This window comes from Malaya genurostris, chromosome 2 (genome assembly GCF_030247185.1).
Source record: "Malaya genurostris strain Urasoe2022 chromosome 2, Malgen_1.1, whole genome shotgun sequence".
Lineage (NCBI taxonomy): Eukaryota > Metazoa > Arthropoda > Insecta > Diptera > Culicidae > Malaya > Malaya genurostris.
The window spans coordinates 219,185,756-219,212,194 of NC_080571.1; the positions used below are offsets into that span (position 1 = coordinate 219,185,756).

Consider the following 26,439-nt stretch of genomic DNA (forward strand, 5'->3'; position numbering starts at 1 on the left):
CTTTGCTCATCCCTGAATCTTGAACATCTTCAACGAATCAAAATATATCGAATAACATTATTGACGTTGGATTAGGTCTCGAGAAATAAAATTATTCAACCAACGATTTATCATTAGACCTTCTGCTTGAGTAATTAAATCTATATATTCCAGATAACTGGTGGTCGAAACTTCAATAAATAACGAGCAACGTGTAGTTTTTCCTATTTTCCAAGCCATCGTCAAACCCTTCTCACAAGCAAAATTAAAGCTTGCTTCAGATAGAATTGGAACAAAGACAATTGTTTGTATTTCAGTTATTTATTATTGAACTCAAGATCTTTTTTTATATAAATGTAGCGTTTTCTTCATACTTTTAAGAAAAAATACGGATAAAATTATTCGTCACGGTTTTGAAGGAATTCTCTAATTTTTCCTGTAATACGGCTCATTAGGCGGCGCACACCTTCTTCGTCCATCGTTTTAGCTATCTTATTCCACCAGGTCGTCATCTGATAGATATCTTTGACAACATTTCCTTTTGCTTGAGTCTCCTCTTCATGATTGCCCAGTATTTCTCAATAGGGCGGAACTGGGGGCAGTTTAGTGGGTTAAGGTTTTTCGGAACAAACTGGACCCCTTTCTCTGCATACTATTCTTGAACGACTTTGCTGTAATGACCGCTTGCCAAATCTGGCCAAAACATTACGGGATGGTCGTGAGATCGAATGAACGGCAACATTCGTTTTTGGAGTTTTTGTCATTGTCTTATTTGTAACGAAAACTTTCGTTTTTTTGCCACAGCTGCAAATGCCCTGCCAAATCATAAATTTTCTTGCAAATTTGTCGGCAAAAACAAATTTAAATTTGGCTGGAACATCCCCCCGAGCCATTGCCAAGTAAAATTTTTGACCTGGGATTTGCCCGAAGTCAGCCTTGACATAGGTTTCATCGTTCATCAGAAGACACCCGTCGAACTTGGTCAGCACCTGGTCATATAGTTTTCGAGCACGACTACACTACTCTGTTTTATGGTCCGATTTGGCTGTTTGCTAGCTCGATACGACTTGATTCCTTCCCGGAGTCGAGTTCTCCTCACGGTACTATGGGCAGCACCGAATTTTCTGGCCAAATCACGGTCCGACAGATTAGGATTCCTCTTAATCGTCTTGAAAATCTTACCACGCAGTTTTCGGTCGACAGTTCATACGTGAAGCTGACAAAATTCCCGACACGTGGGCGCCAAGAACTTCCACATCCGTCCACCAGGAACGCCACAATATGAGCAAAAGTTTGTTCCAATTCTAAATGAAGCAAGCTTTAGTATTAAACCGATTTGCACTCTGTGCGATAGAGATGGTTCAAATATTTCTCGGACTTGGATGGGAGAGGAAATTGTATCGTTAATACGACTTACTTTACTATGGAGCATAGTGACATAGTCTCAAAAAAAATCAAAATTAAACATTTCTGAAATGTTTGGTATCAACGAGTTTCAAAAAGAAAGACTCATGACGAGTGTTTGCCTTTCTCGTATTTCGAAAGCCTAAAGCTATTCAGGAGGCATATTCAGGAGTGTTCTAGTTCTAGATGCATAAATTATGTCAGTTTTAAAATTTAAATCTAGAAATTATAACAAAATAAACTGGCATCCCCAGCAGCGTTTTATCTGTGTTTCAATTATAGAAAAAATAGAACGGCAGTGTATACCAGTTTTAAATTTGACAGTAGAAATGGTCGAATAAATAAAACTAAAACGGATTGCTGGGGATACGTTTATTTCAGTTTCATTTACATTATAGACCACCCATATGATTCTTGCAGTTGCTGAATTTGCTCTTATATATGTATGTATGTATGCTTACACACTCACTCGTCTGCATATATGTGTAAATAGTTATACATATAAATGATCGCTTTTACTTCACCAATATTTATGTGTATTAAGAAATACAAACATTTGCACACATGTGTACGTATATTAATACATATATACATATATAAGTTGCGTAAATGGAGGTTTGGGTGTAGAAGGATTTATATAATCTAACTACCAATAGATTCGAATTTTTTAACTTGAACGTGTATTGCAACAACATTGAAGTGTTTCAATAGTATACTATTGAAAAACCTATCTGATTTGACCCATGTCAGCCAATCAGAACGTGTTCTGAGTGCGAGAACAAAATATCTGCTGCTGCATCGGTTTAAAAAATGAACATTCCACTTTTTCCCATCATTTTCTGAGCAACGGTTGTCGAAGCAAGACAGACGGGAAAGCAACATCGAAGACCTCACACTTTTGGAATAAAGCGAGCGCCGAACAGCAGAATTGTGCGGAAGAACAGTCGTAGCCGGGCACTCAGAAAAACCACACCAAAGGCCTGCCAGTGTAAGTCGTCGGTTAAGTTGTCCGGAATTTGAGTCGAAATTCATTGTGAGTTCCAAATGAACCTACTGATTCCGCCCGAAATGAATTGTTTCATCTTCTTTGGAATCCAATTGGAAATAACAATGAAAATCAAATTCCGGACGAGTATACCGAGTGTACATGCCTAGTTCTGTCTAAATACTGATCTTGTTGGTCGTGATGATTCAAGGAATTTTTCAGTCCCACATATCATGAAGAATTAATTGGATTTTCTTCATTTGTTACCAAAAGCATTAAATTGATCAAAATGGAAGTTGAAAAAAAGTTTGTGTCGTCACTAACACATTCTATTACGACGTGCAACGCTCTCACGCAATACGAAAATGAAAGTATTGAAGTAGAACGCATCTTTTTACTAGTATGGGTGTCGTTTCGAAATATGAAGTGCGAAACAGGATTGCCACATATACAGATTATTTCTGTATATGTCAGCAGCATCCATCGGAATTCGAATTCAACTCGACACTCTCCAACACGAACACCTTCATAAAAGGTTTTTTTCAAAACCACCATTATTTAATTGTACAGAACTATAAAAATTACTCGTAATATTTGTGTGTCAGAACGTTTGATGTAACTTATCCGTACTTTAGTAAAGGTGCATCGTTTCAAATTGTAGTAGTGAAAAAGAGGAATGCTCGCACATTTCACACAATCAATCAACTAACTGATATTCGGAAGCGTGAAGAAAGCGTGCCAGTTTTATTAGTTCACGATATCCAATTGTGTCTCTGAAATTACCCACCCACCTTTTGCCTTTCTCGTGTAGAAAGGTTATGCAATCACTGTGAAAACCGACTTTGGAACCGAGGCCCGAAGGGCCGAGTGTCATATATCATTCGACTCAGTTCGTCGATTTTCACAAACTTAGATTCAAATGGAAGGTCCATACAAAATTCCTGAATATTATTTGGATCCGACTTCCGGTTGTGGAGTTATGGGGTAAAATATGCAAAAAATTGTGAAAACAAGTGCACCAACTTTTTTCGGAGATGGCTAAACCGATTTTCACAAACTTAAATTCAAATGAAAGCTCTTTAGGTCCCATACTAAATTCCTGAATTTCATTTTGATCTAACTTCCGGTTCCGGAGTTGTGGGGTAAAATGTGCAAAAAAATGAAAATTATTTTTCTAGCTTTTCTCAAATGAAAGGTCCTGTGTTCCCATACGGAACTCTTGAATTTCATCCGAACCCGACTTCCGGATTAGGAAATATAGGGTAAAGTGTGTTAAAAATTTTATACCATCACTTACAAGGGCGAAAAACCGTAAAAAAAATCCAAAATCGACCTCAAATCTTCTGAAATTGATATTTTTTTTATCAGTAGACGGTCAAACAAAACCGATTTCGGTTATTTTTTCAAGAACCGAAGAAAATTATTTTGAAGAATACCACAGTATTATATATGATAGTATGATTGATATGAGAAAGGCATCATTTCAGTTCGCTTTCACATCTCATCCAAATCAGTCGATAAAACAAAACCGCTTACGTTCGGGACGGAAGAAACCAAGTACAGTATTGTGTAGTGCACAATAGAACAATCTCTAAATGAGTGAACCAAATGAACAAAAGCTACCGCCGGTACGAAAGAATACAATTATTGTTGACTTTAAGCAGTGCAAAATTCCTTCGATACGAGAACTCGAAGGTTTGCTTAAAGAGAAAATGCATCTTGACATTAAACGTGTGCATTTACTTCAATGCAATAAGACAAATAATGTTGTTTACATAAAGTTTTATAAAGAGTTGGATGCAATTCAATTCGCAAAAGACAATAACAAATACAACATTCCTGTATATATGGAAGATAGAGCTATAGAAGTGCGTGTGCATGATCTTCCCTTAAGCGTCATCGATCCTTATATTCGTAAAACTATGTCCCAATACTGAGGGATTCTCTCTATCGAAAAATAAAAGTGGAAGAACTTTTCCCCCGGTACACCTGTGACAGCCACCAACAACAATGAAGCATCTCCTTCAACGAAACCATCAGTACCCACTATAGTTGGGCGTTGAGCGTTTGTTGAACGACATACTGAACAAAATACGCGTTTAGTTTGTTGGAACGGTTTGTTGTTGTTTTCTTTCCTACAAAAATAGTGTGAAAATTGAGTGTTTACTTTATATAAAAAGAAAATTTATTGTTATTCTACGTGAAGTAGATGTATTCTACAGGTATGTAGTGTTTATTTCAAACATTAGGTGGCTAGAAACTTCCACCATTCTCCAGTAAAACTAGTCCACTCCTCATATTGAAAATAGCATAACAAAGGACCTCTGTCAGCCGGGTTTGTTGAACGAAAAGTATGGCACCCGGTTCCATGGTCTGTTTCAAAACTGGCAAACGGAAGTCGACTGTGACTAGAAAAATGAAAATGTCTCAAAGTTCCGTCCTCATTTTTAAGTACCGGCAAAGGTATGCAATCGTTTAAGGTGAAAACTCTACCGAACCGTAATGATATAGCGAATATTTGACGAAGTTTTCCAGCATGATAATGGACGATGAAAATTATAAGATGGAAGACTTCACGCAGCTTCCCGGAATGTTTTTTTTTTTCATATTGCCATGCAACGGAACGGCGTACACAGAAAGAAAAGATGAAACTTACACGACATGTAAACCGATAGTACTATGAAATAGACATCAGTTGAAACGAAAATCTGATTTAAAACCATGATTGATGTAAAATTACATCAAAATTAATTAATTTTTTCATTGAACAAGACTGTATATTTATAAACCGCTTCGTTTTGTAATGTAATTTCCATTCAATTGCCTGCAAATATGTGCATGAAAATAAATGTAAAATCACAAAATATTTTTATCTGTGTAGATGAGCATTTTAGGACCAAAAAAAACGTCGTTTCCCAAAAATATTTGATTTGGCAGGCAATATGCAGCTGTGGTCAAGCAAGCCAAAGCTCCAGCACCCTTCCTATGCAGTCACGACGCTCTTTCTCGCTATTCTGGCCTGTTTTGAAATCTCGTCTCTACACCAAATATAATTTGAAATGGTATAAAGCGAATGGAGTCCATGTTGTACCAAAAGAGGCAAATCAACCTCACCGCCCAAAGTTGCGACCTATCGAGCGGTATTTACATGTCATGATAAGAGAACTTTCTTTTCGAAAATCTTGGACAAAAGCAACTAAATCCGTTGCAGAGACGTCTGCACAGACCATAATAATCAAGTAATTGTAATTAGTTTTGGGATGACTAATAATGCAAACTGAAATGAATGAAAAATGCATCATGCAATGAACTAACAGAAAATATATTTTATTCAAAACTAGCTGACCCGTCGAACTTCGTCTCGTCCAAAATTTTTTTTTCGAATTTATGTTTTCGGACAGCAGAATTGTCAAACGACTAAGTACTTCACGTATGTCTCCATTGTTTTCTGATTACCTAACCTTCAATCAACGGAATGCGACACACACACTTTAGCTCAAAAAAGGAGTATCACAAAAAATTAATGTAAAAATGTGAAATACTTATATTAAAATTGAGCAAATGCACTGGTTGTCATCTCATACTTTGAGTCGAGGAACTGAACAGAGATCCTTCTCTAACGGCTTCGACGGAATGGATATAACATAAGGAGCCACGTTTTCCGTTCCAGATGTGACTCTTACTTCCGGTAATCGATAAAAAAGCTCACTAACCTTAATGTTGGATTGATAAACTTAACACAATGTTGCAGAGCTTCTCTTCTAGAGTTGTTCATTCGGTAGAGTAAGATATATTTACAATTTTTTTTTAGCCCAAGTAACCAAAAGTTCGTAGAAAAGGATTTGGCTTAAGTAGCATACATAACATTCCCAACAGTCCGTTTTTAAGGAATTACTCAAACTTGAATGTTCACCCGACGCAACAGAAGAAACTTTGTAGAAGTTCCTTGTACAGCTTTAAAGCAGCGAGAAAGTTTTCCTGGAACATTTTCTGTACGTTCTAGTTGCTAAAAAGTACCACGCGTACATTAAAGCTCTAATAAAGTCGATACTTTTCAGGTACTGTGGAACTTTTGGTTGCTTGGAGAGACGACGCTTAAATTTTATACCGTTTTCGATTATTGATCAGAGCCGCCCGAAAGCTGACCCAGAGTCGCCCAAACATCGTTTGATATGTTTGTTTTAGCAACTTGCGGTCGCTCTAGATCGGACTCCAATCGCGTAGTTTTGCACTGAAAATTTTCTCGGGTCGCACCACGCATCCTTCCAATTTGTTCTTTTTTTATTTTTTTCATGAGTTGTTGTTTAGGGCGCGTACCACGTGTTCCTTTTACTCGGAGTCAAAGTCGCCCGCGTCTAGGTTCAAAAACGAAAACGGTATTAATTTGGTATTGATCTTACCAATTTTAACATTCTTCACAGAAAATGGCAGTCTCAATCCATTATGGTAATCACGTTGCATGGGAATTCTCCACACAAAACATCTCGTTGCGCGCCAAAAAATTTATTCGACGATCTAGTATTCTTTCCGTCGACGGCCAAGCACTTATGCAACTCGTTACGCGCCAAACATCAATCGTAGATTTAGCAATCATTGGCGACTTTTTTCAACGGAAAATTCCATTGTCCATACAAAACAACTTCATGGATTTCCCACTTTTCCGGTAAGTTTTCCTAATTTTTTTAATTTTTTTTTAACTGATCAAACAAAAAAAAAAGCATCTCAATATATATATATATATATATATATATATATATATATATATATATATATATATATATATATATATATATATATATATATATATATATATATATATATATATATATATATATATATATATATATATATATATATATATATATATATATATATATATATATACATATATATATATATATATATATATATATATATATATATATATATATATATATAAATATATATATATATATATATATATATATATATATATATATATATATATATATATATATATATATATATATATATATATATATATATATATATATATATATATATATATATATATATATATATATATATATATATATATATATATATCTATACATATACATTTAATCTGTCAGCTATCGCAAACGAGTTGGCTTCAATTGACATCTAGTGATCGATGTATGGAGTGAAAATGTTACTGCTTTAAGAAAGCCATCAAAAAATCGAAAATTTATTCGAAAATGTGTAAAGAACTGGAAAGCTGGTCTCACCAAATACAGATTATATTGCCAAATTCTATCACCTTGACATTCTGTTCATAAGATTATCGTAATGGACCCATTTTCGACACCATCCCAGAAGTAAAATGAAGAATTCCTGCAGTGTTTATTATAACTCTGTGAATTTGAAGGGAAATCTCGATAGCATGACAAAATACCGCCCAGTATTCGTTCATATTTGGTCGCAAGGTTGAATTATGATTGGAGTTAGTGCTGATTAGAACATTAGCAGCATGCATTCACTAATGTCGTTTTCGCTTGATGTCAAACCTAACCCAGTTTCCACCCTAACTATTGTCAAACCGTATGTTTGAAGCTAGTTTTAAACCTAGTTTTAACGTTGTTGAACTGAACATCGATTCAGTTTCGAACCTGGTTTTAATATCGCAGGTAGTGCGAAACCAACACAGTTTCGTGAAAAGTGTTTGTTTGATGAAACTACACTGAGCAGCTTCAGTTTTCTCAAGCGAAAACGACATAGGTATCCTTCTTTCGGCACTTCAGTAAATATATGGCACTTCGGTGCAAAAAAAAGTTTTGCGAATAGTACTATACTTTTGCTTAGCCTTTTATATTGCACCGTCGGGTGACAATTTGCAACGAATACATTAGTATCTTCTGCAGTAAATTCATAAGGGAATTTGACACTTGGGCAGGAAATGGGCTTTACCCGGTCGTCAGTCAAGCATTGGTTCGTACGTCTGTATCGTTCAAACGTCTTACATGTTTTACATACAACTTACAAATTACAAATTATCAATGACAAAACTAATTTGTTGCTACTTATCGGATTTATCATGCATTCAATTCACGTTCTCGAAAAAATGGGTCTGCTGGATTGTTTTTTATGTAGGACTACGATTGATATGATATGTTGAATGTGATACCGTGACAATTGAATTTCGCTCCATGCAGACAATGTCTGACCTAAGTTAATCCATGAACGGAGAAACATCGAGTGCGCAGACCGCCATCTACGTCAAGATAGTGAAACTACATCCAACATTAATCAATGGTAGGTTCGCGTTCAAGAATAATATCAACAGCATTAGACAACGGAGAATACCAACAAATCGGGTAACCGAGAAGAACATTCCGTTAATTTCACAGCCATTCAGCTACTGGTCGTTTGCATTCGGGAAAAATTTACCGAAAAGTGAACGTCGGAGAAAAATTAATTTATCGGTCCTTCTAAGGACTATAAACGTTTTCCAAAAAACTTAGGATTATATTTCAAATGAAATATGCAAATCTGAAGTAAAACTAATCCGCTTAGAGGTAATCTGTAATAAAATAATTAGTTTAGTGCACCGTGTGCAATGCGAACTTTGCAACAGACGAGGGCAAACAAAACCAACATACATACTTTGACTGCCGCCATACTTCCTAGAACACAAACGCAATCGAAACCAAATGGTCCTTTTCAGGACTCCAACATCTCCTCCTCTTATGAACTCCAAAATCTCAAAAGTTACTTTTCAGAACTCGAAAAAGTGACATAAAGAGCTTCATTAGAAAATTCAAAATATCCTCGCAGGATGTTGATTAGTATCAAGTCACAAAATATTCGTACTAAGCTCGAATGCAGTCCTACGTTTATTTCGCAATTATGTTTCTGACATTGCCTACTCCTAACTTTACAAGCCTTTTAGTGGAATAGAAATAAGATAATTCCATGTATCATGCATAAACTACTACTAGATGCTATTGGATGATATGGTCCACGTGAACCGTAACTCTTCGGAGACACCTATATCACATTTTCAGTCAGCAGATGAAATCAGTGCCGGTACCGAACCGGATCGGGAACATTTCTTCACGATTCATAGGCTATTAATTCACCCCCTTATTCCTGATAATTATATGTCTCATTTTCGAACTGAATGCATCAGCTCAGGACTTATTCTTAAGATTCATCCCAGCCGTATCAAATTCGAATTTCTAAGCATTAAGTGGTTAACTTCAAACCACCTAATGGCCAATTGTCTATTTCAAGCTCTACCGGTCAAATCTAATCCGCGATCGATCCAGAGTGCGCTGTGGTTATTTGGGTACCACAATAGAATAGAAACTGCTCAGCGTGATTTTTTTTTTATTTTTTGAAAGCATTTAATGTATATTTTAAGAATCATTTTTGTACAATTAACATTTTTAGAGCAATAGGAAAATGGCATACAAAAATTCATTCGCCCATTTCAAAAGTCAATCTCGAGTCGGCCTGCAACACCTTCAGATATCATAATTTAGATACACACAATATTCAGCAATCGAGATTCTGTATTTGCAATTTTCATATGTCTATATTTTCAAAAAAAAATTGACGTCCTCAACAATTAACGTATACACAACTTTGTATCCATCCATGCGAGTAATTCTGTTTATAAAACTGGTGTAAAGGTTTTCCAATGCAACCTGTCAATCAATGTGTATTATGCAGTAGCATTTTCGCATATGATGAAAGAGACCGAAGCATAAACAACACTTCGTGACACAGTCGTAATGGACTTCCTTATTTATTACCGAATGTATAAACAATTTATCGCATCGAGAATAACAGCTGCGGTCGTTTAAACAACCAGCTGGTTGAATTGTTCAACGCTGCTAGTAAAGGGATATACTTGATTTGCTTACCTTCAAACTGATCTGCAGTGCATCTAATAATACTGTTATGGTGTTGCCCAGAATAGCGTGACGGGATATTTGCGGACATAAAGAGCATGCATTTCGATACAATTGGACCGATATGACAACCGCACTGTAAACAAATGTGAAAGTGAATTCATGATACAGTTCGAACGGAAGAAAAATATCCATACCGCTTCGAAACCTCCGAGTTTGGTTCCATGCCCATCTGCACCAAATCAGAAATAGTTTTCAATCCATCCAGCAACCACATCGACTGAAAATCTACCACTTCTGCCTTGGCCATCAACCGCAACAGCTGCCCCAATGGACGTTCAACTCCCAGTGGACCGCCACCTCTGACAATGGTGCTTAGGAGCTTCGGAACTTGACTTTGTTTGCGAATTTGTGGGGTCAACGGTTGCATTTCTGCCAGATAGTCTTCGGCTTCTTGAGCCATTCGCTGTCGCAGCTTTTTCAAGCGTTTTTTGTTAGCCTTCGCATTACCATTATCTTTACCTTTGTCACTGACACTAAGATTGTCGTCATTTTCTTGCTCTTGTTTAGTTGAATTGATCTCGTCAGCATTGCGAATTGGAATAGTTAGCTCAGCGGCCCGTTGCCGAATGTGTTCGATATTTTCCTCGTGTCTTCGAGCCGACTCTTGTTGCTTCTGAATTATCTTTCGCTGCAGTTCCTCCGTTGTTGCTTGCTGTTGAGCCTGTAGAGCGAGCAACCGTTCTTCCCTGTCGCGAGCCTTTTCTCTTGCCAAAGCTTGTCGCTGTTTTTCCTTTTGCTCCTGCATCTTTCCGACACGCTTCTCTCTTTCGCGGCGGTTTTCGCTAATGATCTGTAGCTTCTTTTGACGCTCTTGTTCGATTTCTTGTCTTCTTCGTTCGACTGCTGCCTCCTTGGCAGCCTTTTCCTCTGCCCTTTTCTGCCTTTCAGTTTCCAATTCCTGTAATCTACCTTCCTGTTCCTTGCACGATTCAATAAAATCTAGCCGTTTGTTTTGTGCTTCCAAGATTTTAATGAAGGCTATTTCCTTTAGCTTTTCCTCTTCGTCGTGAGCTTTTTTCACTTTGTCCTTCAGATATTGGTTCCGGTTTTCTGCGGCCCGCTGTAACCGTTCTTCCATACGCATGCGCTTTTTCTCAATCAGTTGCTGTTTGGCGGTTTTAACATCTTCAACTCTGGCCAGCAGCTGTTGAATTTTCAGTGCCTTCTCTTTCTGCAGCGCCTGTCGTTTCTCCAGCGCACGAGTTTGCTTGGCTTGATATTTCTTGAGCGTTTCATGCAATGACCTACGCCGGGAAGGGCTAGAAAGCTTTGCGTGTAATTGTTGAGCCCTACCGGGATGACGAGCCACCAGGGCCTGCAAGGTGGCCAAAGTTTGAACTCTTTCTACCCATGACATTTCTAAAAATAATGGGAAAAATATTTGATCACGTTTTTTTTCTCTCTAACAATAAATTCCGGCAGAACTTACCTGCAAGCACAGATTCGTATCGCATTTCCAAAGTCATTTCCTCCTCATCGACCAAACCGTTGACGTTAACTATTTCCAAATTCTCCGCACTACTTTCGTTGTCCTCCAGATCGATGATGGCCTCACAATCCGTTTCGTCCGTTTCGGTATCAACGTCGATTTCTGCCGTAGCAAGTATTCAAGTATGAAAAGATTGTAACCGAACAAACAAACGGCTAGCCGAAAAATGGAACCTACATGATAGGGCATCGATTTTTGCTTTTGCTTACTACTTCTCATCGCATAGCAAAAACACAATAATTTATGCGCTTTAACGCGTGCGTAATCAGTTTCATTTTCGCTGCACTTGATCAAGCGGCACCCAGCAGAGCCGTCCGTGGTGTGCGCTTTAATAGCTGTTGAGTAATGCACAGCAATCGAAACAATAAAAAAACCTTTCTCTACGACCTAAAACATGAAGGCATGCGCTATGCGGAATCGATCCCGTTTTGTTTTTAAAGAAAAGATTAGAAAATTTTTCGACGCAAGCAAAAAATCGATCGAGCCCCAAAGATTTACAAAGTTCCATTTTTCGGTTCCTCCGATAAACCTCACAAACTCACCGGTATTTTGTAGTTCACGAATTTGAGCTTCCAGCCGTTCCTGTTCCTCTAACAACTTCCGTTGATCTTCATCGCTTTCCATATCTTCTCGTTCTTCCAGTTCGTCGCAACTGGACAAATTGATATCGGATCGAGGCACGTGTTTGCTTAAAATAGCAGCACCATCGCCACAGCCGTCTTCCCCCGTTGAGCCCAAGCACGTGACATACAAACTTTGAATTGTCGAAGACACCAAATTTGTCTGGATGTTCATATCAACTTTGTTAAGCTGTGAACCCAATTCTTCTTGCGGTGGAGGTACTTCGCAAGTTGAATCCTCTTTGCTAGGTTCCGAAGTTGGTTTCAGTTTTAGTTTTTCGTTGCGTAGGAATTCTTTGTGAAGTGTTTTCAGCTTCAACCCGGTAAGATCGGACTTTTGTCGTGAGACTGCCGGTCCGTTGGTCATCGTTTTGATTGGTTGCATTTGTGCGGTTCCATTCGGGTTGGTTTTTTTCGTAGCTGCTGGGGCGGTGGTAGGCCGCTTTGGAATAGTCGCGGGAGCAGTTTTTATAGCCGAAGTTTTCGATTTACTATTGACAGGTGCTGCCTTGGGTTTTGTTTCCAACTTCGGAACGGCAACTTGTTGTTTAGATAGTTTTTGTTGAGTTTGAGGTTCTTTATTTATGTTCTCACACGATTCTTTCTTATCGCTCTCCTCGGTGTTGGCATTCTCATCTAGCAGAGCAAGTGACGGTAAACTGGCATATCCGCTCGGTTGATTGAAACGTGTTGCCCAATGAAGGCTAGATCGTCGCTTCGTTTTGACTGTGTACCAGCCGTCATTGCTACTAGCTGACTCCGATGGGAGACACTTCGGCTCCGATCGACGATTGCCGACGGGACCATTTTGAATACGATTTTTAGATGGTTCATTGATCGAGCTTCTCGAGCCCAGTCGATCTGTGCTGGCTTTCAGTGTTGAGGTGGAACTGTCTATATCATCTCGGGAGGTTTTACGGGAAAATGACAACCGTGATGTCGGGGGAGTAGCTTTAACCTCATTCCTTCGATTGTTAATCTCAATCATGGTTTTGGATCTCGCCGATAATCTCGATGAGGTACCATGTGGATGGAAAGCTATCGTTCTATTTCTTGCCGCACCGGTGACTGGCCGAACACCTGGCTTAGCTCCAACAGAATGGAGATTCGAAACAGTAGCACTCTTGGCAGGAAGTGAAATAGTTTTCGTTTGACTCTGGGCCAAGCTGGAAAGTGTTGCAGATTTTCTCACATTACCCGAACTCTGAGACGATTTCAGCACCTTCGGTGGCAATGCTCTCGTCGGTAAGACAGTTTTATTCTGTGTAACAGGGCGTGTAACTGGTTTCACTGTGCTGTTAACAACGGCCGCGTATTTCGTCACGGGAATTGTTTTTTTGACATTTATTTCTAACTTCTCCGTTTTCGTTTCATCTACCAATTTTTTATCTTCCGGGTCTCTCGAAGATTCCACATCTTTTACTTCCGGTTGAAGTTTTTGAGATTCTGTACCCGTGTCAGTTTTAGCATCCACAAATTGATCTTGTTTGTCTGTATCTTCGACGTTACAATATTTTTCCATATATTCCGCCAATGTTAGGTTTTCATCTTCTAAATTTGTTTGAGTATATTGATCCAGTTTTAGCACATAATTATCCATAATTGACGTAATCGAAGTGTCACCCTCGCCAGGTAAGCTTTTGACTGGGTTCTGCGGCGTCCCATCAGGACCACTATTCTCGACCGCTGCAGCAGTCGTTTGCTTTAGAACGCTCATTTTGCCGATACATGGTTTCTTGGTTGTGCTGAGACTTTCCGTCGAGCTGAAGTGTTTCTTCGGAGAGCACTTGTTCATTTCCTCCAGGGCGTGGCTGGGACTGTTTTTACCGGAAAAACTGGGACTAGACTTTCCCGACACACCCGGGCTAGAGATCGGTTTGCGCACACCTACAAATAAAGACAGATAAGAGAATAAAATACAATAGAGTTTTTATCATGCTATCAAACAAAGAAAGAGTGTGGAGTGAGATAACTTTTTTATAGCTCTATCTGAATGGATCCGAGCGATATAAAGTGACAATAATGCGACATAGACGTTTTTCTAAGCTATAATCGTGAAGTTGCGTTTGACGAATAGAACATTCATTTCTATCCATATGGAACATCTGAACAGCCAATGCGAACCGCCCTATCGTACGGAAAGACGACGACTCATAGAAAATAGGGATGGTACTCGGAAGGCAAAGTATCGATACCTAGGGTATCGGGATACCGAAATTTTGGGTATCGATACAAGGTATCAAAAGGCAATAAAGTATCGATACCTGTAAGTATCAATTGATACTTGCGCAGCAATCATTTCTAAATAAAATAAAATTGTCGACTGTGGCGTTATTCTATAATGTACAGAAAGGTTTTTCCATAAATTTGTTATGCCAACAGAACACGCATATTTCTTACCACATAGATTGCACTTCGCCTTTCGCGACTCTTGGTCCACGTTAAAGAATTTCTACAAATTTTGCCACGTCAAAGAATTTCCGCAAACCACTTTGTGTTGGAGCCATGATGATTTCACATTTCACATATTTTTTCAAAAATTTTCATGTCATAACCTTTATGTCGATACACGAATACTACACTAAAAGCCAATTCCTACTGAACATTTAGGGGTTCTGTTGGTTTGTGCAAAAAATCACATATTTTGTTTCTGTTTCTTCGCGTTTTGCCTTAGACTGATCAGTGCTAAGCTAGTGGTTTAAATTGAACTGCTAGGCGCGAGATGGCAATTAAATTTTAACTGCTTTAAACACTGATGAGCCGCAAGCGAAACGCGAAGAAATAGAAACAATTCCTGTTGCTATTACTATGGGACCAGGGACGGACGGAACGGAAGCATCAGGCTCGCGCATGTATTGGTATGACGTGGACTAGTCGTTGTTAGAATTCTTTCTCAACAATCTTGCGTCGTCCCATAGGCGCACTGAGAGAGAGTGTAATGAGTGTGAAAAATTTAAATGATTGAATCCTCTGAGAGTATGACCTTTATGTGCGTGTTTTGTTGATGGTTTTCTCTCATTGCACTCTCTTTCAGTGCACTTGTGGGACGAAGCGAGATTGTCGAGCCAAAAAAAAAGTTCTACTGGGGACTGATATAGCGTGATGGGTCAGTCGATGCCTTTCACGCAACCCACCTGGGTTCGATTCGCAGTGCTTTTTTGTGAGTGACGATGAAACACCGAGCACTCCTATCGTGCATATTCCACCGCTCACTCTTTCGTCGGCCAACTCATTGGCGTGCACACTTTTACTGGGTCTATTCCAAATAGATAGTCGCACTTCTGCTCCCACTCATACTCTCATACCGTATTTGGTTTTGATCCTATGCTTAATATGCAATCTGATCAAGCTCGAAGCATGTTGCATACAGCAGTTTAAAAAATATTTACACTATTTACTTGAATTTCATTCACAAGAGTAACAGGAGCGCAGTACTTGGCTAGAGCGAACACAAACAAGCGTTCAAACCCGCCCGGTGGCAAGAATAGAGCGTTCTTTGAAGTGCTATTGTAGCTAACATCTCGAACGTTCGGCGAGTGATTAGAATGCTCAAAAATGGTAAACAAGATATCGAGCATTAATCAAATGAAGCTTTTATTTCTTGATCGTAGTAAGGTACTGAATGAATATTAAGTTAGTAATGACAATTTTTGTTAGTTATTATTCTTAGTTGCTATGGTTTTTCAGGAAAGATGCTTGTCACAATTACATGTTAGTTCTATAAATCAAATTCATGTTTAATCGGTTTTAATCTAATTAGACCATGGGAGTAAATCAACCCTGGAATTAAAACAAACTCTTTTGTCTCCATAATCAATATTAAGAAAGTATTACTTTTGCGCTGAATTTGCATTGCATATTGCTTTTGCATATTGGACTTCCGACATTTAAATATCATCATCTGCCAATGAACATCGCTGCATGACGGATAATCGTGAAAATGATCATTCAAAATGATGTGTGAATTCAGCAAAACTATACAGCAACTGCCATTTCAAACTCAAGTTTCAATTTAGGTTAAAAAGCACCCACGCACTACGAGATCTCTAGAATAAAATTTATTTCTTTCTTTCGTCATTGGCAATTTTTTAAGATGAAAATTTTTAACGGTACCATTTGTCCATTTCAGATTCAGCACAAGTTATGCATTAGGATATATTACTATCATACAGAAGAAAACATTACTCGATGAACATTAGGAAAGGTCTCAAGATCAAATTACAGTTATTCTCTTATTTTACTTTCTCTTTCAATTATTACGGCAGATTCCAGTAATTCCAAATCAATTCTACATTGCATATCGAAAGTTGATGGTTTTTGTCATTATCCTATGAACTGAGAACCCTTCGATCATAAAATTGCGATATCGCAGTTTTTGATTTTTGCGATAGTTGGTTTAACTAATTTCTTTCTGATTCAACCAATATGGTTTTTGATTTGCATATATTCAAGTATAGGGTGATTTTTTAAGAGCTTGAGAACTTTTTTAAACAATAAAACGCATAAAATTTGCAAAATCTCGTCGGTTCTTTATTTTAAACGTTAGATTGGTACATGACATTTACTTTTTGAAGATAATTTCATTTAAATGTTGACCGCGGCTGCGTCTTAGGTGGTCCATTCGGAAAGTCCAATTTTGGGCAACTTTTTCGAGCATTTCGGCCGGAATAGCCCGAATTTCTTCGGAAATGTTGTCTTCCAAAGCTGGAATAGTTACTGGCTTATTTCTGTAGACTTTAGACTTGACGTAGCCCCACAAAAAATAGTCTAAAGGCGTCAAATCGCATGATCTTGGTGGCCAACTTACCGGTCCATTTCTTGAGATGAATTGTTCTCCGAAGTTTTCCCTCAAAATGGCCATAGAATCGCGAGCTGTGTGGCATGTAGCGCCATCTTGTTGAAACCACATGTCAACCAAGTTCAGTTCTTCCATTTTTGGCAACAAAAAGTTTGTTAGCATCGAACGATAGCGATCGCCATTCACTGTAACGTTGCGTCCAACAGCATCTTTGAAAAAATACGGTCCAATGATTCCACCAGCGTACAAACCACACCAAACAGTGCATTTTTCGGGATGCATGGGCAGTTCTTGAACGGCTTCTGGTTGCTCTTCACTCCAAATGCGGCAATTTTGCTTATTTACGTAGCCATTCAACCAGAAATGAGCCTCATCGCTGAACAAAATTTGTCGATAAAAAAGCGGACTTTCCGAATGGACCACCTAAGACGCAGCCGCGGTCAACATTTAAATGAAATTATCTTCAAAAAGTAAATGTCATGTACCAATCTAACGTTTAAAATAAAGAACCGATGAGATTTTGCAAATTTTATGCGTTTTATTGTTTAAAAAAGTTCTCAAGCTCTTAAAAAATCACCCTGTAGTTGAAAAATATGTTGTTTTGAATGCTGTCAAATGCCGGAGACAGTTGAAAGCAAAACAATAATTGCAATGCAAAATCAACAACTTTTTTATTTGAAATCTGTTCGCGTCGCTTCAAAATGTCAATGAAAACAACATCGATGGTTAAAGCGTTTGGTGAAATCGTGTTCATTCGATTTGAGAAAATTATGATAACGTGTTCATCTAACAGCGGTGTTGTGATAAAGTTAACCTTGTTTAAGATGAAAAAGTTTTGGTGACAAATTAGAAAATGTTAATGAATGATCATCTCGTAATCTTACAGGTATGCGCAAAAATTTTATGCTTCAAATTCGATCATTGATTTACTTCCAGCAGACTGTTTTACTTCCAGCTGTTTGATACCGATGATGATGTTCATGCATTAGCAATAAAACGCTTTTTGACGCTTTGATTTAATCTATGAAGGTAACAGGAGCGAAGGGTTTCAAACAAACAGAACGCGCTGCGATTGAATGGCGCGTTTGAATTGCCGTCGCAAAATTCCAATTCCCAGCGGTTGATGCACCCAAGCTCATATAAATTGACTAAAATTTTCGCAAATCAATAACATTGTTCAAGTTGATTCAACTATTTGCAATGTCTAAAACAAATAAAACCGATTTATTTTTCAACTAACAGAATTTTGTTTCAATAACAACACCAGTTATTTCAACTAAAATATTTGTTGAAATTGAAAGGTATGTGTCCTCACTTATTGACAGCATAATTTTTCAAACAGTTAAATTAGTTGTTTCAACCATCGATTCTTCTAACCGAAGAACAAAAATGACAGTTTAGTTAAAACAACAATCGATTAGTTGTACCAAATTTTAACCAATCGAATTCAGAAAATCAACTAATTTTCTGGTTGAAATGGGATCGCGGGTGGTTCCGTGTGTGAAGTGTTAAATGGGCTCTATACATCCTCACTCGGTAGCGGTCTTTTATATATTTTCGAAGGATCAGCCATACTCGTGCGGCTATGATGATGCTACTATACACTTCGATTTACGAAAATGAAAGCTAACCTGTGCACCACACCGCTAACGTACTGAAGGAGTGCTTGCATTTCGTGTATATTAATGGGGCTCTCTCTTGGAGTGAGTACGGGTATGATCTGAAATAGAGCGAGCTGACTCGCAGTAGTAACCAACTAGCAGTAAGTGTTTACTCCTACTGACTCTTACTCATCGTACCCTAGAAAAAACATCACTCATGTTTAAAATGCACCTTTTTGTGAGTGACTCATAAGCGTGCGTGGAGGAATGCGAGTGAAATAGAGTACGTCTCGCACTCGCTCGAGAATGTGCTTTATGCACTGGGTTCTCGCTCTATTAGCAGCACTGGGAATTGACCTTAATTCGTTGCGATACTGTAAGTATCGAAACCAAAAGTATCGATACTAACAGTATCGCTCTGATGTGATATCGATACCAAAAATACCCGATTCTTGAAAGAAAGTATTGATACCTCAAAGTATCGACTCGGTATTGCACATCCCTAATAGAAACTGACTGAGCAGGAAGTCATGCAAGTGCATCTTAAGCTTTTTTATTTACGAACAGAGTTGTATACGTCCATGCGGATTTCATGCAGGATACAAATTTAACTAAATACAGAATTGTGCCTACTTCTCATCCTCTAACGCAATACAAAATCGAACCCATGTTTTGTTACGATATTTACTTGCTTCTGTCCTGCTGCCACATAATTTCGGATGATAATTACTAACACAATCAACAATAGCCTAGATGGCTACAAGTTTATTTATTTGATTTAAAAAGAATATCGGTAGACTTCAATCCAAACATTGCACATCCTTTGAAATCAAAACTAAATAAATTTGGTTTGGATTTAGTATTCAGCAGCAAGAACTGTCAATTGAAAAATTTACTAGGTTCTACAAAAGATCCTACGGATAATTTGAAAAAATCTGGGGTATACAAAATCTCGTGTTCTCATTGTGATAAAATATATATTGGACAAACAAAGAGAACTCTAGACATCCGTTTCAAAGAGCACGTCGCTGAAATAGCGAAAGCATCTAAAGAATTAGAGAAAGGACTACCACATCATTTCAAGTCAAAAGTAGCTGAACATGCCTTTTCTGAAGATTATGAACTCACTACCAACGACATAAAAATCATAAGACAAATTTTCAACCCATGGAAATTAGACACAGCTGAAAGTTTAGAAATCTTCAAAAATAACTCCATTTCTTTATTGAATCGTGACCAAGGAAATAAGCCCTCCTGGCTATTCAAGCTATTACCGACAGATAAGATACAAATAGATTTAGGTAATACTTAATCTCTTAATATCCCACTTCTTCAGTTTGTTACCCTCCGCTGACAATCAAACTACCGTCCTACCCGTCTGTTACTACCTGTTTCTTCCCGTTTTTACCCGTTGACAATAAGACATTTCGTATAAAAGGAGCAGCATTACAGCATTCTTTCAAACAAACTTGTAAAACCGATACACTGAAGAAGGATGTAAGTAACATTCCGAAATACGCGTATCTGTATTGTAACGTTTGTTATGCTTCATTGAAGTATAGTGACTTTGTGAAAGTGTAATAACGTGACAGTGAAATAGTGGAAACAATGGAAGGAACGAATGAAAGAAAAGATTCAAAAGAACTCAAAGTAAAGTAAAAAGAACTCAAATAATAGGTATTTTTTCATTTTCCGTGTGTAGAATAACATAAGAGCTAACTGTAAAGCAAGTTTTCCATGTACATTTCGTTGTTTAAATTGTGAACGATTATCATTGAAACTTTTCATTTTCCGTTTAGGGTGTATGTCATTGCTCAACTGTAACGATTCGTTACTCGTTTGAAGTGTGTGTCTTCGCTGAATACAATTGCTAAACTGCCAGCACGATAAATACAAAATCATTTAATGACAGTATAGTAAAAACAACAATCGATTAGTTGTACCAAACTTTAACCAATCAAATTCAGGAAAACAACTAATATTTTAATTGTTTTGCGATCGCTAGCTTTTGCGTACAAGAAGGTGCTGCTGTGGCTGACAATCAACAAAAGGGGATGTAAACGTCGCTCTTCTTTAGCTCCGGACTAGCAGTTAATGGGAAAATTTATAGTACGAAATACTTGCCGGAACTTGCGTCGTTTATCAAGAAATACCATAAGGACGAAGATGCGGTGTTTTGAAGCGATCGTTGGAGGAGATGGAATAGCTGAATATCTATGTGGTACCCAAGTCGGCAAACCCACCCAACGTCCCCCAGCTGCGTACCATCGATAATTTCTGGGCCAACGTTTGGATACTTTTAAGATCGCAATGGAAGAATTGTGTTCAATGCCGTATTCAAAAACAGGCACTAATTAGGAGACGAGCTTTGTCAGTAATTTGTCTCCGTTATAATTTTTGTATGTCAAATCTCTCATCTAAAGAAGTACACATTTTGTTACGATTTCTTGACGTTTCGCCTTTGGCCAGTAATAAGTCGTCACAATATTATAGTGTTACATACATAGTACAAGCTTTGCATCTGCTTAGCAATTTAAATTGAACAGCTAGGCGGAGATGACGGTTCAATTTGAACTAATTTAAGCACTGATGATGGGAAAACGTGAAGAAATCGAAACAAAATATGCACTTTTTGTACAAACCAATAAAAACACTGCACAGCAAACCACCTCAGCTGCCAGAATACTTACGCGGCGCAGGATTGCTTTTCCGCACCTCCCAGGCCAACGAATGCGGCCGCTGTGGCAGTGGGGTAGCCTCATAGTCCCAGGAAACCTTGAACCACTCGGCTAACGCACGGAAGTCTCGTATATAATTTTCTAGCACCAAAATTGCCTCCTGGCAGGACGGCAGATTCTCATAGCACTCTACGGTTTGATATATTTCATTCACCTAGAAAAAAATACAGTACAGAAATTAACGCAGCTTTGACCAGTGACGAAATTTGCAATCGTACCGATCTTTGCAGATTCCCAAACAGAAAAGCCCAATATCGAGCTTGAAGTTCAGATTTTTTATCTCTTCCAGTTGAAGCGGACCGGACTCTCGGGGCCAACTTGGCCGATTTATTTTGGGAGGCACTCTGAATGGAACGTGGTCTCAAATTTACCGGTGGCTTCCTAACACTGTGACACTCTGAAAATAACATCAATAAATTCAACCGAAACTAACTCTCACCAAACACCGTCAACATCGAGATGCGAGAATGATTCATCACAGACAAATGACCACTGCCTGAGCAGACGAATCGTACAGCATTCATATGGAAACGATTGCTTCCTACAGAGCTCCCACGCAATTCGATGATAGATAATAATTGTGTATCTTTACACTGAACTTACTCTCCTCACCATCGTCGGACAGATGGTAGAAATTCCTCGCCTCTTTTCCTTCCTGATTAAAATATCGTCGATTTTCCATTTTCATTACATCGAATCTTCATTGATTTTTATTGTGCAGTAGTAGGCACTCAAGTTTTAATTCAGTTTATCTGAACAAGAGCTTGAATAATTGTTACTAATTCAGAAGAAACTTCTGAACACACTTAATTTTATTTTACCGTGAACCCGGAAGTCCTCTAAGAACTTCTTCGTTTTATGTTTTTCGACCGATCAATATAGTCTGATTATTTGCAAATGATCGTTAGAGCACGCGATTCACAGGAACACCCAACAGATGACAAAGACCGTAAAAATACAAGCGAGAATCGAAACAATCAGAATGCGACATTCACAGAAGAGCAAAGACGCGAATAAAGCATGAACCCATTAGTCCAAAGACCTTTCGTACACCTTCTTCACCAAAGTGACTGATGAGCAAATTGTGTTAAAGCGAATTTCCGTAGCAAAACGAACAACAAAAATGAATTTGTTTTGTTTACATTCTCGCTAATTTTGACATTTCTTGTTAGTAGTGTTTCCAATTTCTCACACTTTTCACAGCTGATGCATCACGAGCTCGCGTCATGGAGTTTTTTCAGTCATGGTTACACTACACATACACGATTCATGAAAAAAGACAAATACTGAAGTTTACTTTTACTTACGCTTGGGTTATGAAAAGCGTTTTAATGCAGAACCTGAATTGGCTTCCAAATGCGAAACTCAAAACAATTCAGCGCCTTCTATGTTTTAGTTTATGCACCAAGAAAACGATGATTTTAGCGAATTATCACAAAGAGTGATATAGGAATCGAGTATCGATTGCGGAAATCACTATAAACAATGTACTATTTCCTTTAACAATCTTTCGGAATGTGTTAGACTTGCGCATTCATATACCACTTTAAAATTAATGACATTAACGAGAGCTTCCAAGTTTCTAACGAAAACGGATAGTATTAAATGTGCTAGTGGCTGTTGTCACTTGTAAGGTTAGGATGCAATGGAAAGAATCAGCACATCTCAAAAAAGTTTTCTTCGATGATTTTGTGTGAATACGACTTACTTAACTATGGGATCCCTTTTTAAAATTAAACTCCGTACAAGAATGGGTAGAACTTAATCATGAATATCTCTTGTTGTATTCATCGCAGAACATAACAATCGATCAGACAGCACGTGCGATTATCAATATTCGGATGTGTTGAAAAAGCTTGTTTTCGAATGTGTTGAAGAAACAGTTTTATTCGTATTCACGTCAATCAGTTATGTCTTTGACATTACATCCCATCTTTTTTCCAGTTTGTTTAGTGCACACACAATTCACTCTAAAATCATATCGCACCACGCCCACATTCTGCTGATGGGTTCAATCATTTTAGGCAGTACCGGGTAAGTTCCGCTTTTTTCAGATGTTGTTCGGAACCCTTATCAAAGATAAACTCAAGATTACAAGATGTTCCATGCGATTCAGTGAAAAATGTTGGGTCAGTAATCGTGAACCAGTTTCTTCAGTAATAATGTAATTTTATCGACTCTCCGTTAACTCCGTTGACTTTGATGCTTCATGGGCAATAACAAACTAAATAAATTCTAGGCAATGGTTCTTAGTAGTTTTTACATTCTTATTGTAGGAATCACTGGATATAAGGCAAAATTGCTCAATATCGATCATAATGTAACTTGATATTATTCCAAACGTAAACAATCATTGTCATAGTTACGACGCATCTAGTAATCCCTTATTGTTTTGCTTCAAAAGACTGAAACTGGCAGTGAACCGAGCTCTTCGAGGGATCCTATTCAAATGATACATAGGAAATCGCAGACCACTGTATCTTGAGTTTATCCGACGACACGACCAGGCACTTCGAAGAAAAATTGGCAATGAAATTGTCCGTTAACGATTCACCGCCAGTTACCGCAAATATAGCGACCCCTTGATAATGATAAAAATAATCTTCTTGAGCAACACTGTTTATGTTGCTACGACCTTGTTACCAAGGAGGTCCAGAGTAAATAAACAAACAATTTTAAAACGCAAGATATGCGAAAGGTACACATTTTGTACATATGTTGTTCAATATAGTAAAAAATATGGATCTGTTAGTGCTTCAAGCATGAAACCAGTTACTTCTACTATGAAATCCAAAGAAGGTAGCAAATCTCTCCATTTTACGCAATTGAATTACTAATCAGTCAACATGTTCTAGCTGCATGCGGTGGTGGACTCTCAAAGACAGGAGTTGCAAAACGTTTCGCAAAAAATCGAATTCATGATCGAGAAATAAAAACAATTTATCGATCGAGCGTTTTTTGATGTTCTAGCTATAATGATGTAGAATACGGATACAAAAATCAAACAAAAGATTGTAAAAGTAGGTAGTAGCTCACAATCTTATGCAAGATAGGGACCAACAACACATTTCGTCGCTCTAGAATCAAAGATCTCCGTCGTAAAATTTGTTCCCGACAGTCTGGATAGAATTCTAGAATGTAAACAGCCCAGTCCGCGCCCTGATTCAAACATAGGTGCCCCCATTCTCGTTCGATAGAATGGCGCACCATTCGTAGATGATCCCCTTCGCATAAAGATGTGAGATAATGGTTCTTGATAGATACAAACAGGATTATTACGCTCGGCTGCATGCTCCAATTTCAGTAATTCAATTTCGGGAAGGTCCCGGTACGACGGTTATTCACGGTAGAACGTGTACGATCGCTATTTTTTCCGCATACGAATTTTCTTTGCTTTTCTCAGCGAGCGAGATAAGACCAACGGATTTATTCATACCGAGATAAGACCGACGGATTTATTCATGGACCTTAACTCTATTTTACCCTCCACTGCAGATCAAATACTTCGGTATGAATAAATCCGTTGGTCTTATCTCGCTCGCCGAGAAAAGCGAAGAAAATTCGTATGCGGAAAAAATAGCTAGTACAAGCGAATATGCCCTTCTACTGTTTTCTAATCAATCTGCGCCCGATGGCAATCCGATCGAATGCTATATTTTCTGCCGCCCGTTCACCTTGCGCTATGAACATCTAGTCAAATAACTGCCTTTTCGGGGTGTTATAGGCGAAGGTAATTGCTAAAGCTGATCCTATTTTTTCCATATTTCTTTTGGTTTACAGATATAACTTGTTTTTATTTTGTGGTTATTTATATAGTACGTTCCATTACAAAAATCATACGTAGCCATGGTTCTGGTAACTGTTATCTAAAATAAACAGTTTTCGACTTTTGTTGCCAGTTTCAATAGATTTTCAAGCAACCTCGTTTTGACATTACCAGTTACTGAGGGGTAGTTAGATTTTCGATACAGTTTATATAGACGAGTGGCAGGTCGTGTCGTCGGTTTATCTTTGCCTTCATGTCTTATTAGTTATCTTTGGTATCGATATGGCAAATTTCTATTGGCCTTCTAATGACAGTTCGACAAATAGATAGCGCTATAGTTCAAACAATTATGTTTTCGATTGAAGCTGTCCAAATAAATAGGAATGTTTATTATTATGTGAATTTTCATTTATTTGCGGTTGAATTTCGAATGATCGAATAATATTCTTTTAGAATTGGGGATAAAACATCGATTTATTTTAATTAGAGTTTCAATCGATTTATTTAAATATTTCGCTTCAGAATAAATCTTATTTTTTCGCATTCGGAATCGCCTACAGATCGGTAATGTTGATTTTCCTTGTTGACTCTGTACTGGGATAATAGGTCTGGTCGTTTATTCCACACAGTCGTTCTGTAGTAGTAGATTAGTTTCAATTAGATTGGTTACATAACCTCGCTTAGCATCAATATCTACATATAGTTCAGTATTAAAAGAGTCGTCGGTTTATTTTTTACGCAAAAATTCTAAAGAACTTGAGAATTAGAAATTTGGAAGCTCTAGTTGATGTTATTAATTTCAAAGCGGTAGCTTAGAAAAGAAAGTTACCTCATTATAACAACCCGAACACAAACGTCATTATTACATGTGACCATTTTGGCAGAGTTTAATCGACGACACGACCTGCCACTCGTCTATCAAAACTGTATCGTAAATTTAACTACCCCTCAGTAACTGGAAATGTCAAATCGAAAACGATAGTGAATTTTTTTAAACTGGCAGCACAAGTTGATATATTTATTGATTTTGAATAACAGACACCATAACCTTGGTTACTGCATATCGAAGGCAAGATGAATGTAAACAAAATAAATTTCAGATCGGTTATTATATTACGGAAC

General features: G+C 37.8%; 1 protein-coding gene across 1 annotated transcript in view; it reads right to left on the reverse strand.

The window, feature by feature from the left end:
- The window catches only part of LOC131427641 (calponin homology domain-containing protein DDB_G0272472), a 183,525-nt gene extending 160,817 nt beyond the window's left edge, over window positions 1–22,708 (reverse strand). The window contains exons 1-7 of the mRNA XM_058591023.1: window positions 22,155–22,708; window positions 21,770–21,948; window positions 21,504–21,705; window positions 12,337–14,301; window positions 11,735–11,896; window positions 10,440–11,664; window positions 10,255–10,378 (exon numbers count right to left, since the gene is read on the reverse strand). Of these exons, the coding sequence (XP_058447006.1) occupies window positions 10,255–10,378; window positions 10,440–11,664; window positions 11,735–11,896; window positions 12,337–14,301; window positions 21,504–21,705; window positions 21,770–21,948; window positions 22,155–22,239 (3,942 nt within the window). The 5' untranslated portion in view covers window positions 22,240–22,708. The remainder of the gene's footprint in view (window positions 1–10,254; window positions 10,379–10,439; window positions 11,665–11,734; window positions 11,897–12,336; window positions 14,302–21,503; window positions 21,706–21,769; window positions 21,949–22,154) is intronic.
- Between the last annotated feature and the right edge of the window lie 3,731 nt (window positions 22,709–26,439).